The sequence below is a fragment of the Diadema antillarum genome, unplaced genomic scaffold, assembly GCF_040938485.1.
Source record: "Diadema antillarum isolate AM-2024a unplaced genomic scaffold, OU_Dant_1.0 scf00000084, whole genome shotgun sequence".
Classification (NCBI taxonomy): domain Eukaryota; kingdom Metazoa; phylum Echinodermata; class Echinoidea; order Diadematoida; family Diadematidae; genus Diadema; species Diadema antillarum.
This window is the reverse complement of record NW_027270973.1, coordinates 822211-840430: the sequence shown is the minus strand read 5'-3', so window position 1 is coordinate 840430 and position 18220 is coordinate 822211. Positions and strand designations below refer to the sequence as shown.

At 35.7% G+C, this 18220-nt stretch overlaps 1 protein-coding gene across 1 annotated transcript in view; it reads left to right on the top strand.

Moving 5' to 3' along the window:
* LOC139717869 (GATOR1 complex protein DEPDC5-like) overlaps positions 1 to 18220 on the top strand; it is a 60829-nt gene that overhangs the window by 7984 nt on the left and 34625 nt on the right. Inside the window, exons 2-11 of the mRNA XM_071629358.1 lie at positions 7649 to 7736; positions 10001 to 10059; positions 11079 to 11248; positions 11840 to 12038; positions 12735 to 12866; positions 14128 to 14307; positions 14933 to 15010; positions 15946 to 16080; positions 16562 to 16623; positions 17587 to 17730. Coding sequence (XP_071485459.1) covers positions 7649 to 7736; positions 10001 to 10059; positions 11079 to 11248; positions 11840 to 12038; positions 12735 to 12866; positions 14128 to 14307; positions 14933 to 15010; positions 15946 to 16080; positions 16562 to 16623; positions 17587 to 17730 — 1247 coding nt within the window. The remainder of the gene's footprint in view (positions 1 to 7648; positions 7737 to 10000; positions 10060 to 11078; positions 11249 to 11839; positions 12039 to 12734; positions 12867 to 14127; positions 14308 to 14932; positions 15011 to 15945; positions 16081 to 16561; positions 16624 to 17586; positions 17731 to 18220) is intronic.

The window sequence follows — 18220 nt, the reverse complement described above, 5'->3', positions numbered from 1 at the left end:
CATTGTATGGCGACTTTTGTAGGTAACGTTATAGATGTCTCCACATACTCCCTCTTAGTCCTTTGTTAGATAATCCCAGGACAGAACCCTGGAGTAATGCATAGACTCCTCACCCCCCCCCCCCCCCAAGCTTTCAACCCTTCACACTCATGTATCATGGCCAGTCATAGTTGGAGATACTGTATTATATCCAGCCGTGTGTAGACCAGCATTTTTTTTTGGGGGGGGGGGGGAGGAGAGGGGAAATAAAAGAATTGTCATAAACAGATTACATGTAGCATGGATTTTTACTATTTTTGAAAAAGTGAACTTCTTCACAGTACTTTTACTTTAGTTTATTTTGGTGCCTGCTTTCCTTTAAAAAAGGCCAACTTTACAAGTTAGTGAATGAGTCAAAGACATTTTTATGCACAGTGGTATAGTGATTGGAAATCGAAAGATCCAGTGTCTCTTCCTTCTAAATTCTTTTGATTTCTCTAGTATACAGTACAAACTGTATCTTAATGTTGTACGTATTGATACCTGTGGTTGATAATAAACACAGCCTTTAAATCCTCTGTAGTCAGATCCAGATTCTGTAGACATTTTGAGAAAAGATGTCTACAGAAGAAAAAAAAAAAGATCAGCACCAACTGAACAAAGATACAATTGTACAATGTAGAAAAGCAGAGAGTCCAGACCTCCTCCAAGTATTAACTCATTTCCACCTGTACAAGGTTGTATACTCATGATGAAAATTGCCCAATTTCCCAATGATTAAGAAGCCTGTTGCCTGGTGCCTTAACCCTAAAAGGGCCGGGAATACTGAATCACCCCCCCCCCCCTACATTTTCCGCGACCACTCTGCCTTGCGAATTTTTTTGACCACGCCACTCAGTGACTTTTTACTTTCAAGTCTCGCACATATTATGACACAATTTTCGTGAAAATCGGACATACCATTACAATGTCGCACGACCTTTTATACATGCTTGTCAGACCAAAAATGGCTCAAAAACGTGATTTTGTGGGACAAAGTCTATGCAAATGGAGTTTTCTCAACTTATTCAAAAAGATATAATTTTCAATTTGAAATCAATTATTTTTTAGCATAATTATGCTTAGAATAGGTTCTGTAATAAATTTTGTGGAAAAAATGAAAAAAAGGTAGAAAAACAAAGAAAACCGAAGAAATAAAAAAAGTAGTATAGAATACATGAGAAATTGATTTTGATACCAGATTTTTTTTTTTTTTCAAGTACAGGAATGCTACAAGGAATGCCACCAAAAATGAGGATGCCATTAGCTTTATTTTCTGAATTGGAGCAAAATTTATGATATCATGCATATATGGTCAGTTTTACGGTAAAGGGTGTAACTTTCAATTTTTAGCCTTTTGGCCCACCCTGAACACATAGATTTATAGATCTCAAAGATTTTTTCCCATGTGAGTCACCTTATGAGTAGCCACCTTGGGTAGCATAATCAGGTCCAGGTATTGATGCATTTTGTTTTGACAGTCACATATGTACCCTAAAAATGACTATTTTGTGGCATTGAAATTTGTATAACATTTTTGAAATGTTAATAATTTTCTACAGCAACTGCAGAGATCTAATTTTTTATGTTAAAAGCATAGTTATATGGTCAATTGAAATGACCAAATTAGTTTGGTTTGTATCTGGCCCTTTATTTTAGAATACTATGACTTCAAATTTGAGGTTTCGGAGGCTTCATTTTCCGTTAACAATTGTTTACAAACTTTGATGGACAGTAATGATCAGTGGATGTGTTTTGGTTACTTTCTTTTATGCTGAAAATAGTAAGGTGCAGCTAAACTTTAGACTTACATCAAAGTTTACTTGATTCTAGGGCTATTTGAAATTTTGTGATAATTTTATTCCATCAAGTGAAATTTCCGTTAGCAGTTTTGATGCCTCCGAAACAAAGTGTTTGGTCAAATAATATGAATATAGATAAGGGAAGCAACCTAATCTAGATGTCAAAATGTAGGATATGGGGCCCTAACCTAATAGACCAAAAATAGTTAAGATCCGCCAAACTCTCTGAAAATAGGAGACAATACAAATTTTCCGTTAACACGTGAAGCCTCCGAGATGCATTGAAGCCTCCGAAACACCAAAAACATCTAATTTGACATTTCTGATAAATTCTTTGAGTGTTTGCCCCAAATTATGCCATGAAATCATCAACAGACATGGACAGACAACAAAAATAATAAAAACATAATGATACTGCAATAATTTTTTGAGCTAATACACTTTATAGAGAAAAAGTGGTTTCGGAGGCTTCAAAAGGATGTTAACACTGCATTTTTGTGATTTTCTCTGGACAAAATCAAATTAGATTTATTGTTCACCCACCCAATGATCGCTTATGACATATCTAAAGATATTTAATCACATTCAGTTTTCTGGCTGCTTTGTTTACTCACCAATATAGATTTACTATACGATTTACCTATTTTTCTTACACAGTGCAGATGTGTCACACATAACTCACCTTTTCACTCAGCAACAAGATATTAGCAGATGAGGATGTTGCCCCACAAATATGTTTAAACAGTGTATATCAACCAAAAAAGACACAATTTACCCATCACTTTCTACATAACATACATGATTTTCATAAAAACATACAGCATACCAAATTAATTTTCCAGATGTTTCGGAGGCTTCATTTTATGTTAACAGCATGTAAATGGAATGTTTTGATTACAATTTTGTAATTCTAAGTCTATCAAATAACTGTTTGGACTGAATGAGACTTAATGATTCCTCAATTAAGGTGTAGATAGTTGTTTAAATGTATGAAAAGCATTTATTTTGTAGGTTTCCTTTTGAAACAATGGAACAGGCTAGATATTGTGAGTAATGAAAGTGACTTCCAGCTTGCATGCATGCCCACATCATGCAACAGTAGTGCAACAAAGCAAGTAGTTGTGGATACATCAATGTTCTTAAGTTGGATAACTCATTTTTACTCTTGAGAGAAGTTGAAGTGTTGTGACCATATTTGTATCACTCTTTTGACTGGTTAGACTTTGTTAATGAAGACCAAACAATTACTTTATTATTTAGTGTTAAATACACTTTTTTTAAAGAACTGAACACTATTCCTGTCCTGAAGATTCAAGGACTTTAATAGATGGTTATTCAAGAGGGAAGCATACACGTAACTAAGAAATATATTACTTTTGAATTTAAGGTTGTATCTTTTATGCATGATCAAGACCAAATGGTGAAAAATACTTTTTGGATTTTTACACTTTCGACTCACTATCATCTGAGTGTAATAGTTTCGAAACACAATCTTTTACATTTAGTGTTCATTTATAACCCATTGACAAATCCATTCCATTGTTACTCACATGGCATTTGTTTTTGCCATACTAAAATCTTGACTTTTTCAGCTTTCCATTTCTTAACAAGTTCTTTGGCTTTCATTTCCAATACTTATTTGGAGGAAAGTAATTAATCAATAAATTTGTGATTGGATTTGAAAATAGCTAACATCTTGCAGATTATCATTTCTGTGGTGTGACTTGGATCACAGGGTACTGTTTTGGAATTTTGACATTTGATTACTTCATTCAGACAGGTTTTCATGTCAATCTGTATGTCAGATCTGATGCATGCTAGGTGCAACACAATCTTGATACTATACCCTATTTTCCATGCTTTATCATGCTGGCAGTGACCACTTGACTATTTTTGATTAAACAAAATGTAACTTGTGTTTATACGAACATCTCTTTGCATACATGTGTGAGACTCTATGACATGTTTGGGGATGTAGTTCTCAGTGCAGTAAATGGACAGTAATGGTTGGGATAGGATTGTTTATAAATGACATAGACCTCTACTTAAATAGCCTGTTGCCATGGGGTACATGTAGTTTACATGGGTGGGTGACTGGAGAAGTTATGTTCATGAAGAACAATACTGAAATGATTGAAATCTTTATAATCTGTTTAGTCCTGGCTTTTCTGGAAAAAGTTACAAGCCCCTAACTATTTTGAAATTCAAAGGGTTAAAACTGTAGTCTGTGGGTTCATATACTATTTAAAACAAACTTGTGGGTTTCTAACAAACTTAGATATTTAAACACATTTGCTGCTTTTTAATTTTTTGCTAAAAAGGTTGTCATTTTTAGAAACAGTAAAAGTTCTGTTAGCAATTTCTCAATGCGTACCTTCAAAAACAGGCCTCCTAGCTGTCACAGGAGTCACACAAACTGGAATTTTACAAAATAACTATAAAAAAAGAAGCCTTTGAAGAATTTAAAAAAAAAATGATATGAAACAGGGGTGACTTGTATACCACAGAAAAAGAAAGTAAAATTCTAACTATCATATATTATAGGGAACTATACATTTGGTCAACATTTTTTTTTTTTTAATTCAAATTCATTTAGGGTATGTACATTTATCTTTTCAAGAGGCGATTCAAAAAGATGAATGGGATCTTGACCATTTCAATTTCTAGTGAGCTCCATGATAATATCACCAATATATTGATTATAATTCCAACTCCATTTTGATGATGACAGTTTGATGATGACCCTTACATGGAATGGCTGATCGGTGTTTAAGATTGCTGTTCTATGACCATGGTCACTGCATTTGATAGCTATAGTAGGGGATATCAGGCATGGTCCATATGCAAAAGAATGTTTATAAGCCTTTTTTCCCCTTTCTATATTTTACAATGCTATGTTGTAATCTAACCGTCATGCCATCACATAGTCTATTTTCTATCCCTTTCTCATCAACAGTTGAAATTGATTTCACATAATGTATAATTATAAAACAATTATGATGGGTGGTTTATATCAATATACATCCCACAAACTGCACTTATAAAGCAAGCAAACATAATCTTTGCATTAAGTCTATAGCTCCAGTTCTAACTCATTGAAAGTAATTCTTACTGCATTATGATGAAAAGTTTGACAAATGCATACAGCTGTACATGTGTGTAGCCTAATCATGTTCTGCGTTGCCAAAGTCATGGATACTATGCAAATACAGTGTATGTATACAACTGAGCATAAAGATTTAAAATATTTTTCTTTGTCTCTTAACATATATGTTGGAAAGTCTTTTTTGTGCATACAAATAAATACTATTTTACATGTTACAACATTGTTAGTTATTTGGAAACAATCAGCTGCATTAATGTACTTCATATCACCTTAAAATGGACCATTTTTGCATGTTAACAGTCATGATGAAGCCTCCGAAACATGCGTTGCTGCTAACTTTAAGCCGCAAAAAAAAAAAAAAAAAAAGATGTTCCTAATCAGTGTACTTTTATTGCTACTGTTGCAGTTTCCTTTAGAATCATATTGCCTCATGTAATGTCATAAATTCGAACTGAGCATTGCTCAAAGTGTACACAGTTTGTTATTCACTTTTGTGGAAGCTAATATCCTTATAATAATAAGTACAATTTGTATGAAGGGTAAACATTATGCACTGCCATAAAATGTACATCTGTATACTGTTATTCACATTTTATTGATGCCCTGTTGTTATTCTAGCATGTAGTGATAGTTGCTTACAGTAGTTTTATTATTTTAAGTGAATACAGGACTAGAACTTTGTGTTAGCAGTTTTGAAGCCTCCGAAACACACTAGTTTGTTAACTGAAGCCTCCGAAACTCACAAGTCTGAAAATTTCAACTTTGTCAAAAATAATCGAATTTCTTTGGGATTTGGGTTGATAAATGTTTGTTACCAAGAGATAATTTAGGGCTATGTTTAGAGTGGCTCTTGCTCCTAGAACATTCTTTTAACTTAAAAATAGTTTGTCAGGTACCATTTTTACCTTGGAATTTGAAGTTCACATCCAAATAATTGCAAGAGCGAATATCTGTTGGGGGAAAAGTGTTTTGATATTTCAAATATATGTTCACAGCAAATGAAAAGTTGCATTACATCCACCATTTATCTTCATTTGGTTGCTGTGGGTGACCAAAACATTCCTGTTGTTTTTACCTAAATTTATCTAAAATTCCATAATAGTCACTTCATTTTTCATATTTAGCCTAAGAATTAAGCTCTGGAATGACAAAATATTGAAAATATAGACATTCCTATATGAAATAAAGGCAAAGATAAAAATGGAAACACAACTTTAATTTTTGACCCTTGCCACATCAAAGTTACACCCTTTACTGTAAAACTGACCATATGTATTAATTAATATAAATATATAAACTGAAAACTTCAATTTTTTCTTTTATAGTTTGGTAGATTACGTGACAAGTTATTTTGTTATTAATGGTATCTTTATTCAACAAATCATTGATCGCAGCCTGAGGCTGAATTACAAATGATTTTACAATAAGTGAGAATATACATACACAGTATTACATAAATATAAAAATGTAAAATTACAAAATCAAAATGACACGCAGGCTCACACAAAACAAGAACAATTAGAACAAGAAAGAAACTCTCACACACTGCATACACAAGAAATAATGAAAATTTGAATTGACATGGATCATTGACCCTAAAGTTTCCAAGATAATCACTGCCAATCAGTACATGAATATTCATTAAATTCCATAAAATTACATTATACCTTAAACCATTTCCGGGTATGAGACAAAAACAAAAACAAAAACAAAATAATAATAATAATGTATATGTGCAAATTTTCAGGGTGACTGCGTAATCGACGGCCGAGATCTGGGGGGGGGGGGGGTTGAATCAACACTCCCCAGGCCACAGAACAGGCCAAAAAGCTCGGCCTGGTTAGGGTTAAGTAGATAACCTTAAATATGCGCAGCTTGAGCACCAAAGTTTATTTACCCTACTTGTCAAAAGATAAAGATTCATAAAAATTCCCCGATCACTACCAAAATGAATCATCTGTTCCTTGTGTCATTAACAACTTTTACTGTGTTTTTCATTCAGATTCGTACATGACTTTTTGAGTTATTTTGCAAACAGACAAACAAGCAAACAAACAAATGTTGGCAAAAACACGACTTCCTTGGTGGAGGCACACTGTAATGACGTCCCCGAATGGGTTCATTGTACGCTGAAATTATGACATCAGGGTGATTATTGACATATGAATGCCAATGGTGCACTTTTTACCATTTTCTTTCTGAGGGGAGAGGGAGATTAAAATTGCTTTGCAAGTTTCAGGAAAAAATTAAACAAAAAACAGCAACAGCCTGAAACAAATTTTATGTGTACACTGTATGTACTACATACATAATGTCATATACAGTAATATAGAGCCATTTTGTATATAAAATACAGTAAAAAGTAACTGTGCTCCTAGAGATATAAGTCACATAAGGGGGAGGGGATGTTTTGAACAGCCCAAACGATGCTCACTCATAGCATGATGGTAGTGATATAATGGCATGGTCACTGTGACATGTTTTTCAGGTTTAATCTTGAAGTCAAATTTAACATGGCTGGATGGATGTACAAGTGTACAAGTACTTCGCACTTTATGATCAAAATTGCTACAAATCAGCCTGGATGTTTGACCCACAGTATATGCAATGTTATGCACATTTTGAAAGCACTAACTTACATTGTTATGCAGCACAATGTGTTTTAACCACTCTATTAAGTGTTCCTTTCATTGAGTACATTTAATTGGTCATTTTCTTGCAGAAGATGAACTTGTCATCAATCCAAAAGAGTTTCCTGATGTTCAGATTGGCGATATCTTGGAGATCTACCATCCCGATGAAGATAACAGGTAATAGATGCTACTGTACATGTATTTGAAATAAAATGTCATTACCAATATAATATATGGTTGGAGAATGGTCTGCATGTTATTTCTCTGTGCAGCAGTCTGTTGAATCACTTTTTTTTTTTTATCATAACCTACATATATTTGGCCAATCATTTGACTGACCTGTTGCTTCCTGTGCATTGACTCTTTTTTTTTTCACTATAAAGAAAATGTGATAGGTAAAATGCACGTACTTGTAAATAAGACATCTCAGAGTTATATCTGTTTTGCAGTGAGCTTGGCTTTATGCTAGTGTACATTCATTGCTTGCACATCATGTGTAAATTATACAATAAGTCAGGAATGGGAAAAAATCAGTGACAACTAAACAAGAAAAAGAAAAAAAACAACAACACATCCAGGCTAATAGCTTTAGAAAATGAATTACATTGTATACTTGGAACCATGAGGAGACATGTCATGAGTTCAGTAAAGTGAAATTGTTGAAAATGTGCAGAGTTTATTCTTGGAATCTTGGATGGGAAACGGTCCTCAGTTGCACTCGTACAAAGTATATGGGTATGTAAGAGCCATACAATTTTTGAGGTAGCACAGGCAATACATACGTATTTAACTACATGTAGTTAACATTGGATTATTTGTCTTTAATCACAGTTAGGAAACTGTGATACAGCATATTATCATATACACAATACCTCTGTATTGCATGAACTTTCACTTTCCTTTCTTTCCTCACAATGGAAAAAGTGGCCAACATATTTGTACAAGGAGCAAGATGACTAAAACTGTACGGCAGCCAAATCATAGGTAAAACATTGGCTAAAGGACAATATGTATTGTGTTCCTGCCTGTACTGTACAAACAATGCCAGCCATACTAGTGGACAAAGTCAAGCTGCAGTTTGAAGCTGACCATGAGTCATTTTTTTTCTTTCTTTTTAAATACAGAGCAACAACACTTTGAATCCAGCTCACAATTGCTGACCACAAAGGCTTTATAACTCATTAGGGGAAGCCTGTATCTGTACTAGTAATATGTTTCTATGCCTCAACACAGATTTATTGTACCATAATACACTACATTTTGTACATGTATGTAATGTATAACCATTATATTTTTTGATTGTTTGCAACTGTATGTCACATTTTGGCCACAATATTATGATAGATACAACAGATATGATATCAGAATATTTAAAAAAGTGTACGTTGTACTAGTATGTACCAGTGCCAAATATGAACTAATGATTGACATACATTGTACAATGTGTATAGTGTACATGTACATGTGTACTGATGGGTAGACTGACATGTTTGAAAAGTTGACATACACCCTTTATATACATGTATAACATATAAATACAATTGATTTAGCAAACATAGGCATCAAAAGACCCTATAAGGGGAAAGAAAATCCAGAAATTTGAATTTAGTGAATGGGCTATGTACAGTCAACAACCATCTACAAACTTTTCACATCTCCTACAAAACTGTGACACAGGAAGATGTTCATTTCTGTATTGTTTGCATCTGGTACATTGTACATGTAGATTGGCCCAAGTGACATTTAATTTAAATCACAATCATTCATATTGACAGTTCTAGTGATTTTTGATCAATACATAGGGTCACAGGAGGGCATGTAAAATTATAATTTTATTATGATATTTTTCTTTACATCTCTTTTTTTAATTTTCTAATTATGATATCATTCTCATTCAACAAAATCTTTTTTTAAGGATAACTCTAAGCTTGATGTGTTTGAGATCAAGTCCTGACATAACCATCAATCATAGAACCCCAGAATCATTAAAGAAGCATGGTTCACTGTGTATAAAAAAACACACACATACACACACACACACACACACACACACACACACACACACACACACACAGAGAGTTGTGAAATATCGTGGATTTTTATTTCAAAAAGACTTTATGTATATATACATTTAATGCAGAAAAAAAAACCCCATCAAGGGTCCTGGTGCAGACCCACCATGTGGTAACAAAAAACAAGTGCAAAGTCTAGCTTGAACTTCAATAATACAAACTGATGCTTAGTGATAGCAAGATAAGTGGTTGATGCTACATGTATACTACTGCTTGCAGAGCTGTAAACTGCATTTATTGCAGTGTAATGTATACAGTATAATGTAAGATAGTGTAGAGTAATGTACAATTGTAGTGTATCTCGTATATGATGGAAATGGAAATGATATCTGACAGTTATCTTTGATTTGTTTGCTTATCACTCTCCAGTAGTCACCTGCTGCTTCAAGTGAAATCCTTCAAAGATGATATGCAACAGAGCAGTAAAGGTATGATCATTTTCCCTAGTTGTACACTCATTTGTGATCATGTCTAAAAAAGGGGGGGGGAGAGAAAAGAAGTCTTATCTAGACATCAGAATGTGGTTCAGTTGAATCCTATTCAGGAGCTTAATATTGTCTATAAAGCTATAAAGTGGTGCAGTCCACCAGTGTACAACGTAAGTGAGAGACAAAGTTTGTGCAAAAAGGCGTACATTGTATGACACACAACAGCTGTATATTCCTGGATGTTCGTGGACATGAGATTCGGAGAGCTGAAAGGCTTCCTACTGCAAAAATAGTTTGACGTAAGTCGTTTTAGAACAGGAGCCAAAAAGAACCAGAGTTGTCAGAGCAAGAGGTCATCCTCCTGACCTTTCATAAAGCACCTTTTCTCTTTAATAGTATCCTTGTATACTCGTATCTGACCTCATTCTTGGCTTTGTTCCTGTGGACACTTCCTGACAGTGTTTCAGCTCACAGTATTACATTCCAGTTGAAAAGTTTGAGTTTGGATTCAACATTCTCTTTTTTTCTGATTTGATACATGTAGATAAGGGAGGTGTGCTAGGTTCTCACTTTCCTGGATAGATATTGATTATGAGTGTGATGGGCAGAACTCTGTTGGGAGCCTGTCAAGGATCAATCTGTGACATAATCAATCAAAATCAGTTGTTTAATAGACATCTGAAATGACTTCATGTAGTTGTTCCACTTCCAGTAAAGTTATTCTCTTGTATTACTTAGCTGAAACGTGCATGTTTTGTTTTGCAATTTTGAATAATATCTATAGGTTATAATGAGGGATGTTATCATAAAAACAGCAAGACATGCAAATGCACATTTAAAAGTTAGTAGACTTGGTAGCTTTTCTTCGTATTTCCACTAGCCTGGAAAGCATGCTGTGATAGTGTGTAGTGTCCTTTAAGACTGATTATTAAAGTCAGTTTGATAACACATTTAAAAGAATTTAAAGAATTCCTGCTGTAGACCTGATATTGAGAATTGTACATCTTCTGGTTTTGCAGAAATTGTTAGCGTGGAGCAGGGCGTGGCTTCCCTTTTCCAGCTGCGTGCCTACAAAGCAGTCAAAGTCCAGAAGGTTCAGCCAGTGGATGTAGCCCTTGACCTGGTGGAGTTGGTCTTCAAGGACCAGTACATCAGTAGGAGTGACATGTGGAGACTCAAGAACAGCATGGTAAGGATGCACCTTGTCAGTGTACGTATAATCCTACTAGATATACATGTTTGTGAGAGCTATATAAAGAGTACACTTTCATGCATCCTTTCCAGGTCATCACTTCAGGTGAATCTACCTCTGTACTGAGTAATAGTTTGTAGTTTAAAGCAGTGTGTCTTGATATTCATTGTACATTACTAAACATATTTGAAACTGCCAATTTGCACAATAATTCAAGAAATTAATTGCCATACAGTGCATTAGTGTAGATAGTTTTCCTCCAACGATTTGAATGGCATCCCATTTCATCTTTTCTTAATACAAAACATTGTTATAGATGCCGTGTAACTTCAGAGGATCAGCAACAAAAAATTAATCTGATCCAGCTAATGTACAGCTCTAATGACAGGCAAATACGAGAAGTCGAAATCTATTGCAGTCATTCTACATTCATTTCGGATAATTGAAGAACCTGAAATGATGATAAGGAGGATTAATTAACAATGTTTCAGATAACATGTTACAAATGGTGTTTATGTCATGTAAACCTGATTAATGACTTGCGCTGTGGTGCCTCCCCTCATCCCTGGCACAAAATATATTCTCCAGGTGAACACATGTATCCACATCCAGCAGAAGGTGGAACTGAGCGGGATCCGGGCACAGGTCCAGGAGCTGTGGTCCCGCGGGGAGCGCGTCTCATGCGGCGCCATCACGGAGGACACTCGGGTGGCGTTCCGCTCTGCCACGGCCATGGTGTATCTCTTCATCCAGATGAGCTCAGAAATGTGGGACTTTGACACCTGTGGTTAGCATGACTCATTTCACCTTTTTTGTATTTTGTTGTAAGGCTCATGGAATCTGTTTGCATAGAACATATGCTAGTACAGGGGAGACAATGCAGGGTAATTAGATGATGTATTACCTATAGCCAGACTTTCCTCTTTCCTCTTGAATTTACATTTGTGGTCTGTGGTCTGTATCGTGGGGTACGCTATCTGTTTGTCAGCAACCATTTCAAGATCGGTGACCAACAATGTCCATATAGGATTATGGGAATCTCTTTGCCATTTCTCTGATGCAAAAACACATTGTCTTCTACTTTCAGACATGTAATTTCTATGCAAATTTGCACAAACATCATGACTACAGAGTTTGATCTAGATTAGTCAATTACATCTATAGCAAGACATCATCACTCTTCTGATAATTGTGGAGCAATTAAAGCTGCATGGTCTAAGCCATGCTTTAATACACCCTTCATGTAGATCACACGCCAGTGGCACACGCATCTGTGAGATACGAATTGTATGTGATTTAGCCATTATATCAAAATTGTTTAATAGAGTTTCTAAATTAAGTTCTCTTGGCATAGCTTTGTTTTGCTGTTGGTGTGTAGTGTGTTTTCTTCTTTTTTTTTAAGTTATACAATATGCATTCTTCTAATGGTAGAGAAACTTACATTGTAAATACGTGGTATCCCATTGTTCATGTAATCTTTCAGGTGACCTGTACTGGGAGAAGGCGGTCAGTGGGTTCCTGACTGACCTCTTCAACAAGTGGAGAGACAAGGGAGTCAACAATGAGGTCACTGTTGTTCTCTTCTCTCGGACATTCTTCAGAGCAAACTGCCTTAGTAAGTTCTGCTCACCATTCATCCATTTATCCACGTTTCTCTTATTTCTCAATTGACAGGTCTGTTAGGTCACTGATAGGTGGAAAATGTCACATAAGACATGTCACATAAATGAAAAAAAATATGTATATATTTCTTATTTCATAGTACTGTATATGATGTGCAGATATTTACATGTATTTGTTTTGATGTTATAGGTACAACACCTATAGAATGAATTCTATTCCTTTTCATAAGTTTTCAGGATTTTTGAAGGATTTTTCATCTTCTGGCATATAAGGTCAATGAACTTTGGGTTCAAGCTGTGCATACTGGAGGTTTACATACGCGCAATAAAGCGCATGCTCTGCTTGGTCTAGGCACCATGCAATGACGTAAAATAAAATGCTTCTATTTTGGGAAATTGCATGCGTGTGAGGGTGGAAATGAGTTGCTGGCTTGGCGGAGGCCTGTGCTCTCCGAGTGCTTTTCTAGTTTGATTGGCAGCAGATATTTCCTTGGTAGCAGTGATGGTGCTGAAGAGAACAGTGATGATTGTGATTATTTGAATGATGTTTTGATTCCACTTATGATGGTTATTAGATGATGATAGAGATGGTGATAATGGTAGTGATACAATGCTTTCCCACTATATGATTCGGCACGCCGTACACCGGGGTACCGTTGTAACCCGGGGTACCGCGTTGTATAGCGCCATCTCATGCCCATTATTTATAATGCATATCCGAATTCAGATACGCCGATTCCGAATTCGGATACGGCAAAGTCGTCGCAATGAACTAGCACCATAGGTGTTTTTCGACGTAATTTCTAGCACCACACCGTTTTGTAAACATCATCTACAGTAACTTTTATTTTCAGAAAAAAAAAAAATCACCGAAAGCCCAATGAATTCACCCCAAAATCAACTGTATTTCTTCAAAAGTTGATCATGGGGGCTGCCATCTTTATAATCTTCTACGCGAATGGTCGATAATAAGAGATGAAATGCGAAAGAAAAAGGTTCAGAGCAGAAAATGATTATCAGTCGCATACATTAATTGTTGCATAATCACAAATAAGAAAACATTTTTGTGCATAATAATACTAAAATAATACTAAAAAATATTTTGACACATTTTTTGGTAAGCCAGGGTACAGCGCTGAAAAAAAAAATAATTAATTCAACAAAATGGCGAATTTTCATTTGGTACCCCAGGGTACCAAATATTATATCATATGTAAAACACTGTGTTTATATTTTGTCACCTGCCAACATCAGCTGAGTTTCCAGAATCTGTCCGGGAGCACATCAAGGTTGACTATGCTGGCCGCTTCTTCCAGGACTTCTACCGCGTGACCGCCCACCATGAGAGGAGGGAGGAGTGGCATGGCCTGCTGCAGACCCTCAAAGCCAACTTTACCACCTACCTACAAGAGGTCATGTGCCAAGAACATCCAGGTCAGTCGAGGTCAACAGACACATGTATTGAGTGGATTTTCATTAAAGCTGGTGACTTTAAATGTGATGATGATGATGATGATGACAATGATAATGATGATGATGATGATGATGAAGATGATGATGATGAAGATGTTGATTACAATGATGATGAAGATGTTGATTACAATGAGGACAAGTATCATGGTGATGACTGTAAATGTGATAATGATGTTGATGATGATGATGATGATGATGTTGATGACAATGAGGACAAGTATCATGGTGATAATAATGATCATAATAATAATGAAAATACCAAATTTGGATAAAAGAGAGGGTGGGCAATGTGGGAATGTAGAGACCATTTTAGTGGTAAAAGACAGTAAAACAAGATGTTTCAAAGCATTGGCAATAATCATGTCCACAAAGAGTTGTTTCATTAGGATCTTTTTTAAAGTGACTAGTACTTCATGACAAAGAATATTCATCTATCGCCTTCTTTTGACATGAATGATCACATGAATGGCAGATTTATGGGCCTTGCCACCACATTGAAGTGTGGCATGACATGCTTCTGCTCTTCATCTGTGCTGTCATCACAATGCATGTATTTGTTGCTGATTTTGTTTTCCTTATTTCCTAGATGGACCTATGCCTCAAGGATACAATTCAACAGCAGCTGAAGGGAATTTCCTTGAAACACTCAACATGACACTCAATGGTGAGGGCTTGTGTTTATTAAAGCCTTGATACACTCTCTTTGTCTATTGGCATAGATATCTTGAGACTAGGAGGTGTGGCAATGAATAGAGATTACTTTAATCCCCCTAATCTCGATTGTGTCACTACATGTATGCCCTTCTAGTTTTATGAGATGCATTTGCTACACCTTACAACTGTAGATCAAGTGTGGATGGATTACTGAATGCTGATGAAAAGCTTTGTAGCAAGTTAGACCATGATGCCTGAATGGATTGAAGGTTAAAGGTACTATTCTAATACTGTTTTCAGCTGAAAAAGAGAGAGAGAATAAAAAGGTATGAGCTGCTTGGTCCTGCCATGCTATCAGAGTCTCTGTTAATGTGTGAATATGTAGCTATGAAGAAAATGGGGTTGAATGCCTGTATGAAAGATAAAGGCTGAACCTTTCTCTTCATCAGTCCATGCAATTGTCACATGTGGAAAAGAAATGGTTTTTATGGAAGCAAATGGGGCAGGAAGAGAAAATATGCTATGCCACTCCATATTGTGAATAAGGCAGGGGAGAATTTATGGGAGGATTAAAAAGAAAGTCACACAAAACACAAAGTATCTGCATATCATGGTCAAGAGAATTGAACATATTAAGAATATTTTTTTATCTTACTTTCAGTATTCAATGTACAGTAATATATTTGCATGCAAGCGTATTTGATGTCATGTCAGATAGTGGTGTGTGAAACATACACTGCACCTTGTCTTCATCGTATCTGTTTTTCAAGAGAAGTTAAAAAAAATAACTGTTCTGTTTCCTATGTCATTGCAGCAGACTCCTTCATTACGTATCTTTCATATAAATTTTGACATTGGTAAAAGCTGTTTTTTACCTTTATCTTATTTTGGCATTGGTTGTCTTTTTTTTTTGCCCTTTTTTCTTGTTCTACTTGTTAACTACAGTATTTGACAAGCATTTTGTGGACAGAAACTTTGAGCGAACTGGACAACTCGTGGTGCTATTGACCCCTGGAGCAGGAGTGTTTGAGGTTGACCGGGAAATGTGCAAGATAACTAGGCAGAGAATGATTGATTATGGTCAGTCAGCAAGTCAACTGTTCTGTGTGTATTTACCTTGTTTGTTCTGTGATGGATCTTTACACAGTCACAAAACTCGCTTTTAGTATCTGTGAACCCTTCTTGTACATTGGTATTCCATACAGAGTATCATGCAGTATAAAGTGGCTATGATGTCTAGAGACTTCCAAAGCATGCAGTAGACTCCATTACAAAATAAAGGAAAAGATTCTGGTCATGTGTAAATCATAGACAAAATGTCTATGTTGAATACATAATGTAATATCCTCTGAATAAACAGCAAAAGGCTTGTACGTTATTTCTTGCTTAAGGTGCAAAAAGCCACAGCAAGCTTTGTGTGAATGTGCACACATCGATGTGTTTAATATACATTGTATACCAGTACTTTATGTCAAGTGCATAGTTTATTGAATGCTTGTAGGACCATGTGGTTACTGTTCAGACTGAGGAATGTTTGTAATGTTCTTCCTTAAACTGACAGGTATTGGCAGCGATCTAGTGTGCTTAGCTGAACAGCCCCTCCATGCTGTTCCCCTCTTCAAGGTATGTGTTAATCGATCAGTTTACCATTATTTCATTACTTCACTAATTACCCTTTGTTCAGCACCATATAATACTTGTCCAAACATTTCCAGCTCCATGTGAAGTGGGCTGAGAGAAACATGTGGATTTCCTTGTTTGTACATGCGCCTTTAGGCATTTTCACTGTAGAATGTATCATTCAGACTTTAACCCATTGAGGACGGACTGACTTTGCTATAATACACATTTCCCATAGACACCTCCTCGAGTATTCTCGGGCCTCATCCTCAGTGAGTTAATTGTTGAAATTGCCTTCATCCTTATACTCTAGATGATGAGTCAACTGGCACTGATAACTTCATTTCCGTGAAAGAAGATATATTTGCGAACCATTTGGGAGGGCACTCTTTATACAGTTGTCTTGTTTTTATTACAGTCAAAACCTATCATCAAAACCACTCTTTGTATAAACAAACCACTGTTCATCGTAATTATGCTCAGAACCTTGCAGAAGTGCACAGTATTCCGCCCTTCCATGTATATTCCAAACTTGGCTTATTTCACGTAGAACTGACTTCATTTTTGGCTGCTTTAGCATGACTTTAAGTGCTTTGAGTGTACCTACGGCCAAAATTTATTTTGCTTTATATTAAAAGATGCATGCAGGCCATGAATAGCAATATTAACACAAACTGGTAGTTGCTGAAGTTTTAACAAACAGAAGGCAATATAACATTTGTGAGATCATAGTTGTTGTTGTTTTTTATGGAGGTTTTAGTCATCATCAGAAATTGTTCAGTGCCTTACATTGCATTAATTGTAAACACAAAGAATTGTGTGTCGATTAAGTTTGATGCATCGTGCAACTCAGAAAATTGATAGCATGTTATTGAGACATGAAACATTTCAATTACTGTAGCACATGTAACTGATTTTGTCTGTTTCTCCCATTTTTTTTTTTCTGCTGTTGTCAATATTTTGTAGTTCCATAACAAAACCAAAGAATTCAACCCTGTTGGTGTGGACTACAACATTCCACACTGGCTCAACTACAGCTTCTACACCAAAGATGAAGGCCATGAGAAGAGTGGGAAGTTCAAGCCAAGGATCAAACTTGCAGAGAAAACGGTAAGAACACAAAATTAGAGGCATGAAAATATCTCACCTCAATACACAATAATAAGGACTTCATATTTTTCCCCAAAGAACATAATAGAAATGGTTTGCTAGTTCCTGCATTAATTCATTACTTAATATCCTTGTATGCTAAAAAATTTATTCGGTTTTTACCATGGCTCCTTGACAGCAGTGTGAACTTTTTGTCTGGAATTGTTTATTATAGATGAATTCTAGATTATCATTTAAGTGTAACAAGAATCTGAACAAATGTGAACATTTGCAAAATACATGTAATGCGAGGAGTCATTGCATAAACTTTGTCTTAGTTTAGATCAGTGTTGATAAAAACTTTCCCATCTGGTGGCCTGAAGAGAGGATGCTGTTTCTGCTACTTTTCACAGCAAGTGTAGAGTTATTTTCTGCTACTTTTCACAGCAAGTGTAGAGTTATTTCTCATTAACACATACTGTAAAAGTGGATATTTTCGCGGGACCAATTT